Here is an 18,381-nt window from a genome sequence, read left to right on the forward strand (position 1 = left end):
AATTGCTAATGAATTTTTATTTTTGGTTGCAATATTCCAAAACGGCCAAGCTAAGTATAAATGGTAACAATGTTAATTATCTGCTGAAATCAGTCAAGCGAAAATTTTTCAACAACAACAAAAGATTTTTTAATGCAAACTTATGCATAATGCAGCTTGTGCGCAGTGGTCCTTTGAAATTACATAGGCTGTATTTTCTTGTTTTTTAATATAATGCATGGTTTTGTTTGCTTCAGATGATTTACAAATTCTTATAATTTTGTTTGTTATTCAATCGTAATACCCAGCAAATGATTACTTTCAGTGTGACCAAAATGGATGCAGAAAAAGCTTTAGAAGTAGTTGGTGGATTTGGTCGGTATCAAATTGGGGCCACAGCATTAATTTGTCTTGCAAATGTAAGTTTGCTGTTTTAGTTATTTGTGATAGAAACATTTAATTTAAAACCAAAACTTTCCTAGTAAAATTTGCCATTCACAGCGCAAAACATGCAATTATTATGTATTTTTTTGCAGTTCATTTATGGCCAGCAGTTGGTTTTAATGGTTATAGTGGGAGCAACACCAAACATCACAATGGAGAATCAAAAAAACCTTACAACCATAGTAACTGATGTAAGATTTGAAATTTGAACATTGTATTTCCTTTTACACAAAGAACCAAATTTTTACTTGTTTTATCGACAGTTCGATCTCTATGGTGAAAAGTGGGTGACTGACCTTATTCAGGGCCTCTGCATGGGAGGATTTCTGGTTGGAGCTGTGGTGTTTGGCCAAGCATCAGATTTAATTGGTCGAAAACCTGTCTTTTTGTTAAGTACGCTTTTATATCAAAAACCGTACCTTAAATTATTGCTAGTGCTTTAACATGTCAATTTTAGCTTCCATTCTGATGGTGATATCATGCTTTTGTTCTGGATTTACTACAAATTGGAAAACATTTGCTGTCAGTCGCTTCTTTGTTGGTTTGTTCCTTGGAGGGGCAGGTGTTGCCTTGTTTGTTACTTTGAGCGAAATCACTGGAAAAAGTGTTTGGACCAAAGTTGGTTGGTGATTTAAGACTTTCAAATTAAGTATATTTTGCTTGTTTACAATGTGCAACATTCATAGTATACCAGGCCTATTAAAGGTGTCATACTGAATCAGCTGGTATTCCAATTCATACTCATATTCATCTTAGCAACATTTTAGTTTTTTTCATGGAAGGTATGTAAAGCCTTGGTAACATTATCTCCTTGCAGGTCTAATTTATCAATGCTCATTTTCGCTTGGAATTGTGTTTCTTGCTGGGCTTTCATATGCAATACAGAAATGGAGGATAATTTGCTTGGTCACCAGTGGACTAGGAGTGGTTATCCTGTCTCCAATAGTTTTCTTGTATGTGAACTGTTATTTTCTGTGCCTCTAAATATTTATTGATTAGGTTTGTTTACATTTTTGCAGCATTCCTGAATCTCCAAAATGGCTTTATGCAGTTGGTAAAAGTGAAAAGGCTGAAAAAGTATTTCAAAAAATTGCTAGATGGAATGGAAAAGATGCAACCAGTAGGTTTTTTTCTTATACATCCAATTTTTCTTTGCTTGTCTGCAAGTTGCAAATATAGATGATGGTTGCAAAGCAATTTTACATTTTGTACTGTAATTCTAAAAATGCATGTTTTACAATCACACATTTTTCTGATCTGAAGGCTGTGAAGTGCATTACCAAAAGCAAGTAGCACATTGTTATTTTGCACAAACAAATTATCAACTGCTTACAGTTATTGGAAAAGGCATATTATATTATTTCAGATCTTGCCCTGGATCATGTCAGTGAAGAAAGTCAGAAGAAAACACACACTTTCCTTGACATGTTTCGATACAAGAAACTAGCTGTGTGGCTCTTTTCTATGGCAGTTGTTTGGTAAACTTTTGGTACACCCTTTTTATACCAGTAAACCAAAACATACAATTTGCCCAGGTTTACTTCTTCATTGGTGTACTACGGACTGACAATGAGTGCATCAGATTTGACTTCAGATTTGTACATCGGTGTTGCACTTTTGGGGGCGGTTGAAATTCCAGCTATCTTGTCTTGTATGTTTTTAATGGATTTCAAATGGTTCGTTTAACTTTACTATGTGCTTTTTTTACAATCTTGGTTTATCATTTCAATTTTTGTTCAAGGCTGGGCAGAAGAGGAACCGTCTTAGTGTTGTTTTTAATCTGTTTTGCTGTAAGTGTGACCACAATATTTGTTCCAGGTATGTGATTATATATGTTTGTCATAAGTTTCAACTACCAGTTTTTTGTACGGATTAATTTCTATTGTTAATTGCAGCAAAGTATGGTACAGCTATCCTGGCATTGGGGCTGACTAGTAAATTGTGTTCCTCTGGTATCTTTGCCGTGATCTATGTCTACACCACTGAGATATTTCCTACACCACTGCGCACTGTTGCACTTGGAACATCTTCTACTGTTGCTCGAATAGGCGCCATTGTTGCATCATTTATTCCTCTATTGGTATGTTTTTTGTGATGTACAAATTGTGATCAATGTTAGCATTTGCATAGTAGAGTTTAATCCGGTTGTTTCTTGGTTCAATTTACAGCTGGTTGATTTACCAATTTTGCCATACATTTTGTTTGGGGCCTCAACATTTCTTGCTGCCATATTGACATTGCTGCTGCCAGAAACATTAGGAAAACCAATGCCACAAACTGTTGAGGAGGTTGTTAATGCATCCTACCAAACTCTGGAACAAGCTGAAAATGAAACTCTCGTTCAGGTTTTTGTTTCAAACATAATGTGGATTTTAAACATAAAATGTGAATGTGTTCTCTCTTGTAGGCTGAAGAACAGAACTTTGGAGTTTCAGTGAGGGCTTGATGATGTTGAGACCAAATGTGTTGCCACTTGCCTCCCTCTGGAATCTGGATACTGTGTATTTTGTTTGTTGCACGGGATATGCACTATAATCTTACCTTTTAAGTTATGTGTTTACATTTTTAACAAAATATCTACCTTCAAAAAAGTTAGCACATTTCATCGGTACATGTCTTCAAAAACGCAATTTTTGCTTTTAATTGCATTGGTAATTTGTACATGTAGTGTACAAGTATAACTTCTACCTCATTCATAAAACCACTGTAGGACTTGATTCTATGTGAGATAGCAAGAAACAAAACACTTTAACGTTTTTATGGAGCAAACTGCCTTTAATGCTTTTGGTACACAAAAATGACACATTTTGAGAAGATTTTTTGATACTGTATTTTTATGCACCAGTATTTTTTTCTTTTTGTTGCACGATACAATACACAAAACTGTATGCAGTGTTGAAAACTGTTACTGATGTTCCGTATGTACATTCGAATACGTTTCTCGGCATGATATCATTTGCTGTTTTGAAAGTATGTTCTACAGTAAAGATATATGTGTAATGATTTTGAGCTTTTTTGTTTTGAAAGTGAGGTCGGTTCCGTTTTTGACAATCGTTCTTTGTTTTCTTTCCTAACAAAATGATGCCAAGTGACGTTCAGTGGTAGGTTACAATAGTTTTCATGATGGAAATATGTTCTCAGTTTTCATAAACACGTGTTTTATCGTTATGGGCCTATTTAACTGAAAGTTGTCCGGTACAATAGGTATATGCTCTTTTTAGATTACTACGTCGTCAATGTCCCTAAATATGTATGTGACGTTGCACCGGCTAAGCTAACGACCAGTTTTTAAATAGCCTGGGGTGCACTTACTAGTTACTACCATTGGATTGTTAAATTGTTTTGAAGTTCGGCTAATGCAAGCTCGCAAAAATTTAAGCAACTCAGCGAAAACCATAAACAAAGGCCATCGACGAACAGCGTTGATAGACAGAAGTCACAGAACAAAGACAAACAGATGGTAGCCAGACGCGCGTAATTGAAAACACAAAGTTGCGTTGGTTTGTACTTTGTGGATGCTAATTGGAGTGACCTATATTGATTTATGTGTATAGCATTGTAAGTGCAGAAAATTGTAACTACCTGTTTGTTATTGTTCCACAAGAAATTTGTCTTTGAAAATGTTAACTAATATCAAATAAACTTTGAATTTAGACAACCTAATCTGAATTATGAATGCTGAAAAGTCATTTGAAGTTGTGGGCGGATTTGGCAAGTTTCAAATTATTATTGCTGCAAATATTTACTTAGCCTATGTAAGTGATTAATTTTGAACAATTGTTGGTGTTTTTGTTTGTTAAATTATGTTTTTTTAGTTTGTCTGTGCACCACAAATGGTCCTAATGGTAATAGTTGGAGCCAACTCTACATCAGATACAAATTTGACAACAATAGTTACTGATGTAAGTAAAAGATAAATAATTCAAACTACAAAACCATTTATAAACAATATGCATAGAACCATTTGTTGGTATCAGTTAAACATTTCCTATTTTGGCACCTTACTGATTGTTTACCGTATTTGAGATGATATTCCTGTGGAAACTTGTTGGCTTATTTTTAGTTTGATCTTTATGACAAAAAATGGGTTACTGATCTTATAAAGTTTATTTTTTATTGATGGTAGGTTGCATGATTGGAGCTGCAACCTTTGGCCAGGCATCAGACATATTTGGTCGCAAACCAGTGATAGTGATCAGTAAGTCAAGTCTTTAACTGTATAATGATTTTTATTTTTGTACTCCTTTATGTTTTCTGATATAGCCACAGCCTCGATGATTATTACCTGCTTTTGCTCTAGCCTAGCTCAGAATTGGCAAACATTTGCAGTTTCACGATTTTTCGGTGGCATGTTTATTGGTGGATCTGGTGTTACTTCATCTGTTATGTTGATAGAACTAGTTCAAAAGGATATGTGGACCAAAATAGGTTTGAAAAAAAACTTTTCGATTCTCGTTTTTATTCTTGCGCGAGAATTATAAGATTTTTTGTTACAGGTCTAACCTACCAATGTTGTTTTTCTCTTGGAATCATGTTTCTTGCTGGTTTGTCTTATGCAATACAAAAGTGGAGGATAATATGCATGGTATCAAGTGCATTGGGGGTTATTGTCATGCCTGTCTTTATCTTTATGTATGTTGTATTTGAATTATTATTTTATAATTGGCACTCAAACTGTTATAACTTACAGAATGCCAGAATCCCCAAGATGGTTATATTCTGTTGGCAAAACTGATGCTGCAGAAAAAGTTTTTCTGAAAATAGCAAAATGGAACCAGAAAGGTTTAACTGGTAAGATGTGATACAATAAACAAGCAACTGGTGAAAAGATTGATCACAACAATTTCAAGTTTTTTGTCATTTTAATTTCACTGATTAATTTTGACTTTTAAAACTTCAAACTATTTGCAGAAGTTGTTTTGGAACCTGTCCATGCAGGAAAGCAAGCAGAAACACACACACTGATAGACATATTCAGACACAAGAAGTTGGCCATCTGGCTGCTTTCATTGGCGTTTGTATGGTATGTTTTTTTTGCTGTAACATAATGTGTAGACTGTAAATTACAATGGGAATGTTTTGCAGGTTTACAACCTCTTTGCTTTACTATGGATTGACATTGAGTGCTGCAGATTTAACTCCCAACTTATTTCTTGGAGTTGCACTCTCAGGAGCTGTTGAAGTTCCTGCTATTTTGACATGCATTTTCCTGATGGATTTGAAATGGTAAAAAGTAACATTTTATTATATTTGCAGCACATGTAAATTTTTTATTGTATTGTTCAAGGGGTCATTCCATGTCAACTGCCCAGGCCATATAACCCACCCTCTCAGATTTTTATCAAATTTCATATGTCCATGCAGCTAGTTACACTGATTTCAAAAAAAAAAAAAATTTTGAAATCTATCAATGTTTCACGAAGTTATGACATTTTGAAAATATGTCAAATATGTGATCACTGCAGCGACGCGCATCAATGCTTTTTGATAATACTGTGTTTAAAATGTCATATTTCTTTCTAATTTGTATATTGTGGTCATTTTAGTAGGTTAGGTGAACCTTTAGGACATTCTCAATCACCTCATTACAGTTTTTCATGTTTTTGAAATATGGGTCAGTAATTAAAGGGGGTTCAGTTTGGGGGTATGCGAATGTGCATTCATGCGTAACGACAACTTTAAAAACTCATATCTTGAAGAGCACACTAGCTAGAAAGTTAAGTAATGGCTCAAATGAAAGCTCTTGCTGAGTACTTTCCTTGTTCTTAATTTTATGATGCTTCTCTGTAATTTGTTTAAAGGAGGGTCATAATAAAACACAGGTTCATTTTTCGGATATTTTTGTGATACTGCTTCTATTATCTATACTTTATGTGCCCTAATTTGTTATTAAAAGTTGTTAAGATGCAAAAGTGTAGTGCAGGTGTCTCACTGGATACTGAATGCCACAAAAAGACATATCCAACACAAAAACTAGGTATTTAACCAATTGACTTTCTAACAGATGAAGAGCAAGTGCTTCTGAATATTTGAGTTGCTGCTGGTAAGGGTAATGAATGTTGTTTGATGAACGTATGTATTTTCCACAGGTACAATTACATTGGTCGGTACCCTTTCTTGCAGAAGTAGTGTTGTGATCCTTTTCAAGTTCACAGTTAACCAGTCAAAAATCTTAATATACGTCCACTCACTTGGGAATGTTACCAAAATATAAAAATTGTAATTTAAATATTGTACCAGAAAAAAAAAGGTGTGTGCCAAATGCAGTACAAGACTTAAAGAAACTATCCTTCAAAATGTATCATCAAATGAAGAAGCTTCGAGTTCGACTGACAGTGAAATATGTAACATTGCATCTACTGTTAAAGCAAACGCATCTTTCAGCAAGCTTAATGAAAGTTTACAGAGCGTTGAGGTGATTACCTGTGAAGTTGCATAGTGTGCCTTCAAGCAGTAACATTTTCTATGGGCAAAGAAAATTATGTCAAATTCATGATACCCTTCATGCAAAGATGTCCAATTTTTTTAATGTCAGTGATGTAGACCTATAGCAAGACCAACCTGACACTAAAGACGAAGACAAAATGAAAATAAAATCTTTTGACAACATTATCTCTAAAATGAAAAAAAATTAGGAACAGTGACAGTACGATAGCAGAAAAATACAAGTCCCCACAATGATACCCAAGCAACTGGTCAAGAGAAAAGACTACCTCAAAAGGGAAAATCACACCTTTTCACGGTACAATGTTTAAATTGTAATTTTTATATTTTTGGTAATATTCCCAAGTGATAGGACGTATATTAAGATTTTTGACTGGTTTACTGTGGACTCGAAAAGGATCACAACACTTCTTCTGCAAGAAAGGGTACCGACCAATGTAATTGTACCTGTGGAAAATACATATGTTCTCCAAACAACATTCATTACCCTTATCAGCAGCTACTCGAATATTCAGAAGCACTTGCTCTTCATCTGTTAGAAAGTCAATTGGTAAAATACCTTGTTTTTGTGTTGGATATGTCTTTTTGTGGCATTCAGTATCCAGTGAGACACCTACACTAAACTTTTGCATCTTAACAACTTTTAATAACAAATTAGGGCACATAAAGTATAGATAATAGACGCAGTATCACAAAAATATCCGAAAAATGAACCTGTGTTTTATTATGACCCTCCTTTAAACAAATTACAGAGAAGCATCATAAAATTAAGAACAAGGAAAGTACTCAGCAAGAGCTTTCATTTGAGCCATTACTTAACTTTCTAGCTAGTGTGCTCTTCAAGATATGAGCTTTTAAAGTTGTCGTTACGCATGAATGCACATTCGCATACCCCCAAACTGAACCCCCCTCAATTACTGACCCATATTTCAAAAACATGAAAAACTGTAATGAGGTGATTGAGAATGTCCTAAAGGTTCACCTAACCTACCAAAATGACCACAATATACAAATTAGAAAGAAATATGACATTTTAAACACAGTATTATCAAAAAGCATTGATGCGCGTCGCTGCAGTGATCACATATTTGACATATTTTCAAAATGTCATAACTTCGTGAAACATTGATAGATTTCAAAAAAATTTTTGTTGTTGAAATCAGTGCAACTAGCTGCATGGACATATGAAATTTGATAAAAATCTGAGAGGGTGGGTTACATTTTGCCATTTTTCTGGGACGTTTGACATGGAATGACCCCAAGGCTTGGTAGAAGAGGAACAGCATTCATGCTGCTTCTGATTTGCTCAGCAGTTAGTGTGATGACCATTTTTGTGCCAGATACATTCTATTGCCAACACAGAAGGAGTCATGCTTCTTTGACTAAAGTCCAAACTATAAATAAATGCATTTTTTAGCAAGTGCAGGAACTGCGACTCTCGCCTTGGGACTTACCAGCAAGTTATGCGCTGCTGGAATCTTTGCCGTGATCTATGTGTACAGCACTGAGATTTTTCCCTGCTCCACTTGGAACGTCTTCCACTGTTGCTCGAATTGGTGCAATAATTGGCTCATTTATTCCACTTTTGGTGAGTTTGCTTAACATGGCTGATTGGTAACTTGATAAAGTAGTAATGGAAATTACATTTTGTTGTTACACATAGTGCCTAGAGCCCTAGACAGGAAAACAATTTTCTTGTTTTTGTTGTAGATTAATAAACATGACAGAAATGGTATGGTTTATCTGCATCATTAAACACCTAATTCGTGTTTAAAGAAGGCATAATTATTTACCTTTACATAATGATCACATGACATATGTTGCAAAAATATACCTCTCACATCTTGCATGTTGTTTCAGCTGACAGAGATTCCTTTCTTGCCATATATCCTGTTTGGTGCCACATCATTCCTTGCAGCCATGCTGACTCTAGTATTGCCAGTTACGCTGAATCAGCCTTTGCCACAAACTATTGATGATGCGATAAAACCAAAGTATCACAGGATGAATGAAAATGACAACGAAAGTTTATTACCGGTATGTCATACTTTTGTCGAATGTAAACAAAACGCCTAATAGTCATTTATTGTTTTGTAGGCTGATGGTACACAAGAGGATTTGAATGTGAACGCTTGATTTATATGCACTTCTTAAAGTTTATGCAATATTTTTACCTTTTTACTTGTATAGATTGTTTTTGATATTTTATCCCAAGATGCAATATGACATTTGTAGGTGATGCAACAGTTACTATGCAACAAAAACAGACTAACAGTATATTTATGTTCTGCACTTGTTTAGCTAACAGTTGCAACGTTTGAGTTTGTGTACTCTATTTGTAGTATAACTAACATCTATACAATGGTTTCATTAGTAAAAATTTACACATATAGGCTCATAGCAAAGAACATTGAAATGATCAGTTACTATGGCTGATCTAGCAAGCATTGACATACTGTCATGAGATCATCTAGTTGCATGCCACGAGTCAGCAAAAATTAAACCCATGCTGCAGAAATTATGAATAAAGGATATTACCAAATGGCATTGACAGAAGAGAACAGAATGTAGGATGCACAGGGTTCAAATGAGAAATTTGTTTGACCAGTAGCGTACATCAGGTGTAGTGACAATATTGATTGATGATTTGTTTGTCTTTTTTCATCACAAGATGTTAGTTACACAAAACTTTTTGTTGTCAATCATAGTATTGTTTGACATGTGCATTACTTTTATTTTTTGTTGCAGATGCATATTAGGCAAATAACTGGTTAAATTTGGAAATCATAAACTGAAAAAGATGAATGCTGAAAAGGCATTTGAAGTTGTGGGTGGATTTGGCCGGTTTCAAATTATTATTGCTGCAATTATTTACACTGCAAATGTAAGTTATAAAGTACTCGTAATTTTTAGTCACTAAATCTGCCCTTTTTTTAGTTTATCTATGCACAACAAATGGTATTGATGGTAATAGTTGGAGCCAACTCTACATCAGATACAAATTTGACAACAATAGTTACTGAAGTAAGTAAAGTTTATTGAACGATATAATAAACACTAAATGACATGTAATGTACACTCTTATTCTTCTATGATTCAGATATACAATATATTAAACTTTACTGATTGTCCCATGCCTTAATAGTCAACTAATAGCCTTGTAATCAAAAGTTTTACCAGTTTTGTTTGAATATACTGTTGTATTCGGGCATATCATATTGATAATTCCTCCATATATGTTGTTTTTAGCACTAAAGTAACTGATGTTTTGGCGTTACATTGGAAATGTATTTGCTTTTGCATCTCAATGCTAAAATCATGTTGTTGCGCAACTTTTACAGAATAATAAATTCTCTTTCAGTTTGATCTTTATGACAAGAAATGGGTTACTGATCTCGTACAAAGTTTATTTATGGGAGGTTACATGGTCGGAGCTGTAGCTTTCGGCCAGGCTTCAGATATATTTGGCCGTAAACCAGTGATATTGATCTGTAAGTCAAATTTTCTACCACATCAGTTATTTTGTTGACACCGGTTTTTATTTTCACAGCCACAGCTTTGATGATTATTGCCTGCTTTTGTTCTGGACTTGCACAAAGTTGGCAGACTTTTGCAGTTTCACGATTTTTCGGTGGCATTTTCACAGGGGGGTCTGGTGTCTCATTGTATGTTATGCTGACAGAACTAGTCGGAAAGAACATGTGGACCAAAATAGGTTTGCAATAAATACCTTCTCAAACTTCACACCGTTGCACAAGAATTATATGATATTTTGTTACAGGTCTAACCTACCAATGTTGTTTTTCTCTTGGAATCATGTTTCTTGCTGGTTTGTCTTATGCAATACAAAAGTGGAGAATAATATGCATGGTATCAAGTGCATTGGGGGTTATTGTCATGCCGGGCTTTTTCTTCATGTATGTATGATTCGAACATTTTTTCTCAGGAGTTTTTGCTTATAAACTGTTGCAACTTACAGAATTCCAGAATCTCCCAGGTGGTTGTATTCTGTTGGCAAAACTGATGCTGCTGAAAAAGTTTTTCTGAAAATAGCAAAATGGAATCGTAAAGGAGTAACTGGTAAGATGGAAAGTGAAGAAAATAAGTATTGGTAGTTTTTTAATGGGAACCAATAAGTTTCTGCTTTAGAAATATTGTGTTATTGAACCTCCGAAAAATGTAGAATGTGGGGAATAAATATGTACAAATATAAATGTGTTGTAAATCAATCAATTGTATGTGTGCAAAATAATAAAATGGGTCAATATGTATTAAATGTCAATCCTGCATAATCTAGTCACTATCACATTAAACTGTTTTGAAGAGGTTGTTTTGGAACCTATTGGTGACGAAAAGCATGTAGAAACGCACACATTACTAGATGCATTCAGACACAAGAAGTTGGCCATCTGGCTGCTTTCATTGGCGTTTGTGTGGTATGTATTGTGCTGTTACTGGTAATGTGTAGTCTGTACATTTCAATGGAGAATGTATTGCAGGTTTACAACCTCTTTGCTTTACTATGGATTGACAATGAGTGCTGCTGATTTGACTCCAAATCTATACCTTGGAGTTGCACTCTCAGGAGCTGTTGAAATTCCTGCTGTCTTGTCCTGTATTTTCCTGATGGATTTTAAATTGTAAGTGATTTAAAATCCTTCATATTTACAGTACCTGTTATTTTAGTTTGTTTTCATTGTTCAAGGATTGGTAGAAGAGGCACAGTATTCATGCTACTTCTTATTTGCTGCGCAGTTAGTGTGACCACCATTTTTGTGCCAGGTATAGTTGATTAGAAAGTCATGCTACTTGGACTTGTTCATGTTGTTTATAATTTTAAAAAAGAATGCACTTTCAGCAAGTGCAGGAACTGCCACTCTTGCCTTGGGACTTACCAGCAAATTGTGCGATGCTGGAATCTTTTCTGTGATTTATGTGTACAGCACTGAGATTTTCCCTGCTCCACTTCGTACTGTTGCACTTGGAACGTCTTCCACTGTTGCTCGAATTGGTGCAATAATTGGCTCATTTATTCCACTTTTGGTGAGTTTGTTAAACATGACTGATTGGTAACTCGACAAGGCGGCTGCTTATGTAATTTTTGCCTTTTTCTAAAGATGCTAGGACTCATATATATATTCTCTATTTAGCTGCATAGCCTTACACAACTCCTATTGTACAACTTATGCATAATTATGCCATTCAATAAGTAACATTAACATACCTGATATTTTTTTCATGCTATTTTAGCTGATAGAGATTCCTTTCTTGCCCTATATCCTGTTTGGTGCCACATCATTCCTTGCAGCCATGTTGACTCTGGTATTGCCAGTTACGCTGAATCAACCTTTGCCACAAACTATTGATGATGCGATAAAACCAAAGTATCGCAAGAAGAATGAAAATGACAACCAAAGTTTATTACCGGTATGTTGTACTTATGGCTTCTGTAGTTAGCATTAAACCAAGCCTAATTTTTACTTTATGATGTAGGCTGAGAATACAGAAGAGGATTCCGGTGTGAATGCCTGATTTACAGATCTTCAAATGCACTTCTATGGAGTTTGTGTCAACATTTTAGCCTTGCACTTTTTACCAAAGTACTCATTGTTATTGCAACTTGGTTGTTTCCAAACAGTGTTTTTAACTTTTGTTGCTGCAATGTTGATACTGTGTGATTTTAAATCCCAAGAAATACTTTTGAAAGGGAAAATGCTGCATTTTTATTTTCTTATGCTAATAGCACTGTAAACTTTCAAAGCAATATTTTCGTGTTTGGAGTTGTGTATTGAATGTCAAAACTGGTTTGTTTGTTAATTTAATTAATAAACAAATCTTGAGATCACAAAAACAAATTTATTGTTATGTTTTGATTAGTGGTATGTCTGGGTTCGTATATTCAGCCAGAAGGCCAGTGATTTTTTTTTCCAAACCTGCCTAACCTAAAAGCTACGTATGGATTAATATTTACACCTGTGCTTTATGATTAATGTAAGCAAATCTTTTTATTTCCGAAAGAGCATTGGAATATGTCAGGTGAACAAAACACCATGGCTCAAGTGTTTTAGAAATAAACAATAAGTCGATTTCAGTATTTTTAATAGTCGATTCTGATGGCATTGATTTTAATCTGTTAAAAAGTACAGTTCTTAGAGGCTGAAGCTTAGACATCGCCAAAACTTTAGTGCATCATTATTTTTTTATCACTATTCAGTTGTCAGTTTTTTTTCCAAAACAAACAATATCAAACACCCAATCTTTAAAACCAAGTATGTATTGTTGCAGCAAATGAAAAATTGCTCTTTATTTTGTCCACTTTACTTACAACAGAAATATGAACCAAGTGTTATATAGTTACATAACATGTGCTCCATTTAAAAGGCATCACATAAAATACCATGTAACTGGGCCATGTAAATCACTAAAACTGAAATAGTTAACGGCGCATATGTTGAAAAAACAATTATGCTGCCATCCAACACTCATTACATATATATGTTCAGATTTAGCATGTATTTGTTGTTCATGTTGGTCAACATTGCAATTAAGGTAAACTTCTGTAAATATTCCTGAAGCTACATTAACTGTGGCAGTTGCATGTATTACAATCTACTTGTCAAAAACAAAGAAAAGTACAAAGGGATGCAAAACAAATCATAACCATAAAGCAAGAAATTCGACAGGACCTATTATTAAAAAGTTTAAACTGCACAAGTCAAAACAGTCAAAAACTTTTATACATGAAATGTTCGTGAAAGTTGTAATAGGCATCAATAAAAGTAACTTGTTAAATGTAAGGTACCTACCTGAATGGATACTGTAGAAGAAAGCCATTTTAAATACAAGATGGAAATTGTCTTTCACCTCACCAACACATGCAATTTGGCTTTAAATTACAAAACATAAAAACTAAATGTCCCACCATACAAAAACACATTTGTAAGTTAACCAGTATTTAAATATTCCCAATTTCCAGACCATAAGTACATTTGTATGAATTAAAAAGATGGTTGTAAGTTTATGGAACTTGCTTCAGTTCTTCTGGTAGAGGTGCTTTGGGGTGCTTGCTTTCAAAATGCTGTTTGTATGTTTTAGGATCACCCATCTGAGTCTAAAAAATGGTAAATATGTAACAAACATCCACAGTAATGTCAATATTGAGTTCTTAGTGCAATACTTACCCTACATACTGGACAGGTGTAGACCAAAGCTTTTTGTGCAGCAGCTTTGTTATCGGTATTGCCCTTTTTCAACTTAGCTTGTCTTTCTTGGTTTTTCTTTTGAGATTGTATCTTCTGGTGTCCGCGTGCCATATTCAATTTTCAAACAAGGTTGTTAAAATGTATAACAAACTTTTCTACCTATATCCTGCCACAAGCTAAAATACAAATAAACTTTTCTCAGTTGAACAAAATGTCGATCTGATCCTTAGTTGTTGGAATATTCGTGCGTTACTGTAACTGAATACAGACATATACAACATAAACAAATACAGCCCTTAGTTAGGCACTATTCCCATTTAAGAAAAACGTACGAGATTTCAGTGACACTAGTTGTTTAGAAGGACTTTCACTTTGAAAGAAGCCACCATTTATTGTTGTCTCATTTACTGCGTTACCACATACTTTCTTACAAAGTCTTACACGTCGCGTAAAATCCTTTGTTGATTTGTCGTCGCTGAAGAAACTGACAACACAGCGCAAGAGGGCGTTCTAGTCGTTGCGACTCGCTCGTGATTTTTTTTGCCTTGACATGTGCGTCGCGCTTTGGTCGTAGAATCTGCCATGATAAGTTTCCATATGAAAGTAAAAACGAATACCTATCCGTTTTTGTGATGTTTTATAATGTAGCATAATCTTGTTAAATATGGACGGAACAAATATACACCTGTAATAAAGTTTTAGCAACGCAGAATTAAACCGCAATGTAAAACGTTGCAATAAACCAACACCGCATCAGATAGGTAAAACGTGGTTTTATATATGTCTTAACAGCGATGTAGCAAAATGAGAAAATGTCCATTCACTGGACAATCGAATGTGATTTCGACTTGGTTCGGTTGACTTGCAGCTTATTTTCTTTTCTTAGCGCTTGTCACCTATACAAAACAGTTGCGATAGTTGTTAATGTATTTAGTTGTTTACATATTTTTGACATGACGTTTGCAAAGATGTACGTCTGTTCTAAATTTAATTATGCATGTTGTTTGGTCAAAATTGGCGTTGTGCGATGTGTATTTCGAATGTGCGGCGCGTCAAGTAGAAACGGTCGTCACTATTCGCTTTATTCTGATTTTACTGTATTCATCAATAATTTAACATCTTAAAAATGTGCTAAAAAACTGTTATTATGTTCGGAAACGAATACCTACGGACGATATGCGAAAAGCCGGTTTTCACGTAATTTGTTTATACGCACCGTCGTTGCCGCGACGCACGCATCGACGTTCGTTTAAACTGCCGATAAAACGTGTTTATTTATATTTTCTTGTGATAGTTGCTCGTCGAAAGTTTGTTATCTGTATAATTTTGTGATTTAACCTAATTTGCACGAATAATAACCAATAATTAGAGGGCAGCGAACGATTAGCTTAACGCTAAACAATACAACGTATACACGCGCATGTCGCATAATACACAGCCGCAATTCGCCTATGTGCTGTTGATTCTAATTGTCACAATTTGTTGCTGTGACTTTTATTATGCTTTATTTGACAAGAAGTGATGAATTTCGAAAGGCCACACAAGAACCTAAGAAAACAGACTCTACGAATAACAAAGCAAACAAATTTGTTTTCAAGCACTGGTTCATATTGGATGGCCTATACACATCAGGTATGCAATTTCAACTTGTTTCCTAAATAAATCTTTATTTACAGCACTTATCGATATATTTTCAGTTTATGTGCAAAACCAATGTTCGAATAACTTCGAAATAGCCCATGTGAAAATCCACGGTGTAAGCTGTTCATGACGAAAGTTTTGCAGCAAACACATTTAATTGGTTTGCACCCACTGAAATTGGTGTTGCTTGCAGACATGGGGTGGTGCATATGCACATCAACAAATTGGTCCATCATGCCCAAGATGTCGCTGGGAACTGCCATGTTTTGCAGACTGGCTTAGTAAAAACACTTTTATCTATGGCCAATGTAAGTAAGCAGAAGAAAGCAGAACCCTGGTTTTATACAAGTTTTTATCACATTTGTTGAGTTTCTAACATAATTTTAAAAAAATGCTTTTAATTGTGATATCCTTGTGACATAAGTTGTTAACAGGTAACTTGACACCAAGCCTTATCTGCACATGGTGCAAACCTACGTATGTTTTCCAATGACATACAGAAAAGTGCACCTGTTGCAATATTTACATTTTGAAATGTTATTTCATGATTGCCTGTTCATTGAACATGCTACACTATCAGTGGATTTTGCAACTTCGTAAAGCGAGGTGCAAGCACTAAGAGTTTTTTTTTACTTTTTTTTAAAAACTTCGGATTTGTGCAGTTAGTGTTTGGTATCCATCTGTCCAAGTATATAGCATTTGGAGTCTGAGGGGCAAATTTTTTATGTTAGACATGTCTGTATTAAAAAATTGAATTATAAATTGCCCAAAGAAACTCTTTTAAAATTATTGGCATATAAACACCATTTAAGAAAAAAATACCATTAATAAGAAACAATCATATATAACTATGCAAACAAATTTGCACCACAGTCTGTAAGTATATTTTGTACTGTGAAATAGGATGCTACTTGATCACAGGTTAAAGAGGCCGAAAATCTGCCACTTTTTCCGGCCGGCCCTCTTTAAAAAGGCCACTTTTGAAATGGCCATGTAACCAGGCTAATTGTAATTTGTCAGCATATAACCAAACTCACGTACCTAATGTTGGCAAATTCAGTTCATGCTTGGCTGGCTTGGTGTTTTTGTTTATTCACTGAACTTTGTGTGGAATTGGATAGGGGGCTCTGGTCAAGTCTGCAGAGAATGGCAGCTGCATGCGCGATTGAAAAAGGTTTTTGGACACACCATTTTTTTTAGGTTGCACACCAAAATTTTGCACCAAAGGCATTTATATGTCCTGCCTTGACCTCTATCGTTTGCTTTGTGCCTACACAAATCGGTCTTGCATATGTGCATGCAGGTTGGTCTTGCATGTCCGAAATCTTATCGGGCCATTCCATTTTCTGCAGATTGGGCTCTTGTCACATGCATGACTGCCATAGATATGCCTGCAGAAAAGTATGACATTTGCTGAATAAAGTACATACATGTGTTTTTCAAATTTCTCTGGCAACTTTTTATGCTCGCATTAGTGATGAAATTTGCCTGCTGTTTTGGATTGATTATACCAATTATTCTTTTGTTATGTGTTTTATCAAAATTTACATGTATATAATTTTAAGTTGAACATGTGAACACATTCAGATTTTCAATAGAAATCATTTATTAGGTCTTCCTAACTTTTCTTTTACCATCAATAAACTGTCAAGGAGTTTATTTTAAATATATGGAAATCACAGATTCTTTACCTGTGAGTTCAAATTATGTGGCAGTTCAGTGTAAATTGGTGCTTGCTTCCTGTTCAGTGGTCTTTGCATTATATGTCACAATGCGTTTGGGATTATATTAGCACAGTGTTCCTATTTTCTTCCATGTATAACATTGGCTAAACCACTTGGATCCTGCAAACCACAACCTTGTGCTTGGTGAAACACTGTATTCTCTTGGAGGCTTGGTATGTAATGTATTTTTTTTGTATTAGTGTTTACTTAGTACCTTCACAAAATTATAATTTTATGTATATTTAATAAGTTACCCCAAAAATATTTATTCGAGTCATACAGATGAAAATGCACAAGTGGTATAAAACAGCTTGACAACTTTTGATTTTCAAGTTGACAGAAGGTTCTGTTTTCCGAAGATGCTTTTGTTAGTTTTTGAAATTCTAGTTTGTTACATTTTGTGTACAAGGATGGTAAGTTGAAATGTGACTAAAAATCTTTGTTTTGTTACTATCACGTTTGTGTTTAAAAAACAAAATCACCCAATGTAAAATGTTGTGACCATTTTTTTTGTTTTGTTACTAGTGCTATTGTGAAAAAAAAAGCGTAAAATGATAACACACAATAGAATATTTGCTGTCTTGCAGTACTTTGATAAAAATATGTCTGCAATAAACAATAAACAAAATCTTCTGTGTCGGAAAAAAACGAGTAAAATTAGGCAATGTGCAAATAATTTCTATGTGTGAAGTTTGTGGTTCTATGCAATGCTGGTTTTTGTATGATGTGAAATTATGTAATAAACTATACGAACTCTTGTGTGTAGTATGTTTTAGTGGAGGAAAGTTTACTTGCAATGTGATCTAAGAAGGTAATCTTTTTGAATCCTTTAAAAGTATTTCAAATATATATTTATGTATATATGTATACATATGTTTTTTTGGTATTTGTACCTGCTATGTGTGTACATACAAAAACACAAAAGAAGACTTTATGAAAGAAGCATT

The 18,381-nt window shown here is 34.6% G+C and overlaps 3 protein-coding genes, 1 long non-coding RNA gene and 1 pseudogene across 8 annotated transcripts; 4 read left to right on the top strand and 1 right to left on the bottom strand.

The window, feature by feature from the left end:
• The first annotated feature begins 215 nt into the window (after window positions 1–215).
• Window positions 216–3,427, top strand: LOC145237121 (solute carrier family 22 member 15-like). Of its 3 annotated transcripts, none has more exons than XM_080099877.1 (12): window positions 216–398; window positions 516–614; window positions 687–816; window positions 881–1,045; window positions 1,241–1,376; window positions 1,443–1,543; window positions 1,790–1,901; window positions 1,959–2,099; window positions 2,165–2,241; window positions 2,319–2,503; window positions 2,592–2,768; window positions 2,831–3,427. In XM_080099877.1, the coding sequence occupies exons 1-12, from the start codon at window positions 291–293 to the stop codon at window positions 2,867–2,869; spliced, it is 1,470 nt and encodes a 489-aa protein (XP_079956003.1). In that variant the 5' UTR covers window positions 216–290; the 3' UTR covers window positions 2,870–3,427. The 3 variants fall into 3 exon arrangements, with proteins under 3 accessions (XP_079956003.1, XP_079956002.1, XP_079956004.1); XM_080099878.1 differs by having other exon boundaries at window positions 342–398; window positions 481–614; XM_080099876.1 differs by having other exon boundaries at window positions 2,592–3,427.
• Window positions 3,428–3,503: 76 nt separating this feature from the next.
• On the top strand, window positions 3,504–9,609 carry LOC145237124 (solute carrier family 22 member 15-like; annotated as a pseudogene). Its single transcript, XR_013861946.1, has 12 exons — window positions 3,504–4,178; window positions 4,239–4,325; window positions 4,487–4,621; window positions 4,687–4,851; window positions 4,920–5,055; window positions 5,114–5,214; window positions 5,335–5,446; window positions 5,509–5,649; window positions 8,131–8,205; window positions 8,283–8,455; window positions 8,728–8,904; window positions 8,965–9,609. The product of XR_013861946.1 is annotated as a solute carrier family 22 member 15-like (transcript).
• A 6-nt stretch (window positions 9,610–9,615) lies between these two features.
• On the top strand, window positions 9,616–12,722 carry LOC145237122 (solute carrier family 22 member 15-like). Its single transcript, XM_080099879.1, has 12 exons — window positions 9,616–9,751; window positions 9,805–9,891; window positions 10,229–10,358; window positions 10,418–10,582; window positions 10,649–10,784; window positions 10,847–10,947; window positions 11,192–11,303; window positions 11,367–11,507; window positions 11,573–11,649; window positions 11,726–11,910; window positions 12,118–12,294; window positions 12,361–12,722. The coding sequence occupies exons 1-12, from the start codon at window positions 9,668–9,670 to the stop codon at window positions 12,397–12,399; spliced, it is 1,434 nt and encodes a 477-aa protein (XP_079956005.1). The 5' UTR covers window positions 9,616–9,667; the 3' UTR covers window positions 12,400–12,722.
• Window positions 12,723–13,125: 403 nt separating this feature from the next.
• On the bottom strand, window positions 13,126–14,271 carry LOC145237123 (zinc finger protein 706-like). The gene is made up of 2 exons (XM_080099881.1): window positions 14,049–14,271; window positions 13,126–13,978 (listed from the first exon to the last, which is right to left on the bottom strand). Exons 1-2 carry the CDS (start codon window positions 14,178–14,180, stop codon window positions 13,886–13,888), a joined length of 225 nt encoding a protein of 74 aa, XP_079956007.1. The 5' UTR covers window positions 14,181–14,271; the 3' UTR covers window positions 13,126–13,885.
• Window positions 14,272–14,491: 220 nt separating this feature from the next.
• LOC145237125 (uncharacterized) lies at window positions 14,492–18,193 on the top strand. Of its 2 annotated transcripts, none has more exons than XR_013861947.1 (2): window positions 14,492–15,701; window positions 15,767–18,193. It is a non-coding gene; the product is annotated as an uncharacterized LOC145237125 (long non-coding RNA). The 2 variants fall into 2 exon arrangements; XR_013861948.1 differs by having other exon boundaries at window positions 15,904–18,193.
• Window positions 18,194–18,381: the final 188 nt, after the last annotated feature.

The sequence above is a fragment of the Phallusia mammillata genome, chromosome 7 (genome assembly GCF_965637545.1).
Source record: "Phallusia mammillata chromosome 7, kaPhaMamm4.hap1.1, whole genome shotgun sequence".
Classification (NCBI taxonomy): domain Eukaryota; kingdom Metazoa; phylum Chordata; class Ascidiacea; order Phlebobranchia; family Ascidiidae; genus Phallusia; species Phallusia mammillata.

Bases quoted from the DNA above. Each gene is read 5' to 3' on its own strand.
- LOC145237123 (XM_080099881.1), bottom strand. From the start codon at position 14,180: ATGGCACGCGGACACCAGAAGATACAATCTCAAAAGAAAAACCAAGAA. The intron at 13,979-14,048 runs GTAAGTATTGCA...ACCATTTTTTAG, and splicing joins ACACCTGTCCAGTATGTAGG to ACTCAGATGGGTGATCCTAA.
- LOC145237121 (XM_080099876.1), top strand. From the start codon at position 291: ATGATTACTTTCAGTGTGACCAAAATGGATGCAGAAAAAGCTTTAGAA. The intron at 1,544-1,789 runs GTAGGTTTTTTT...ATATTATTTCAG, and splicing joins GAATGGAAAAGATGCAACCA to ATCTTGCCCTGGATCATGTC. The intron at 2,242-2,318 runs GTATGTGATTAT...TGTTAATTGCAG, and splicing joins GACCACAATATTTGTTCCAG to CAAAGTATGGTACAGCTATC.
- LOC145237122 (XM_080099879.1), top strand. From the start codon at position 9,668: ATGAATGCTGAAAAGGCATTTGAAGTTGTGGGTGGATTTGGCCGGTTT. The intron at 9,752-9,804 runs GTAAGTTATAAA...CCCTTTTTTTAG, and splicing joins CAATTATTTACACTGCAAAT to TTTATCTATGCACAACAAAT. The intron at 9,892-10,228 runs GTAAGTAAAGTT...ATTCTCTTTCAG, and splicing joins TGACAACAATAGTTACTGAA to TTTGATCTTTATGACAAGAA.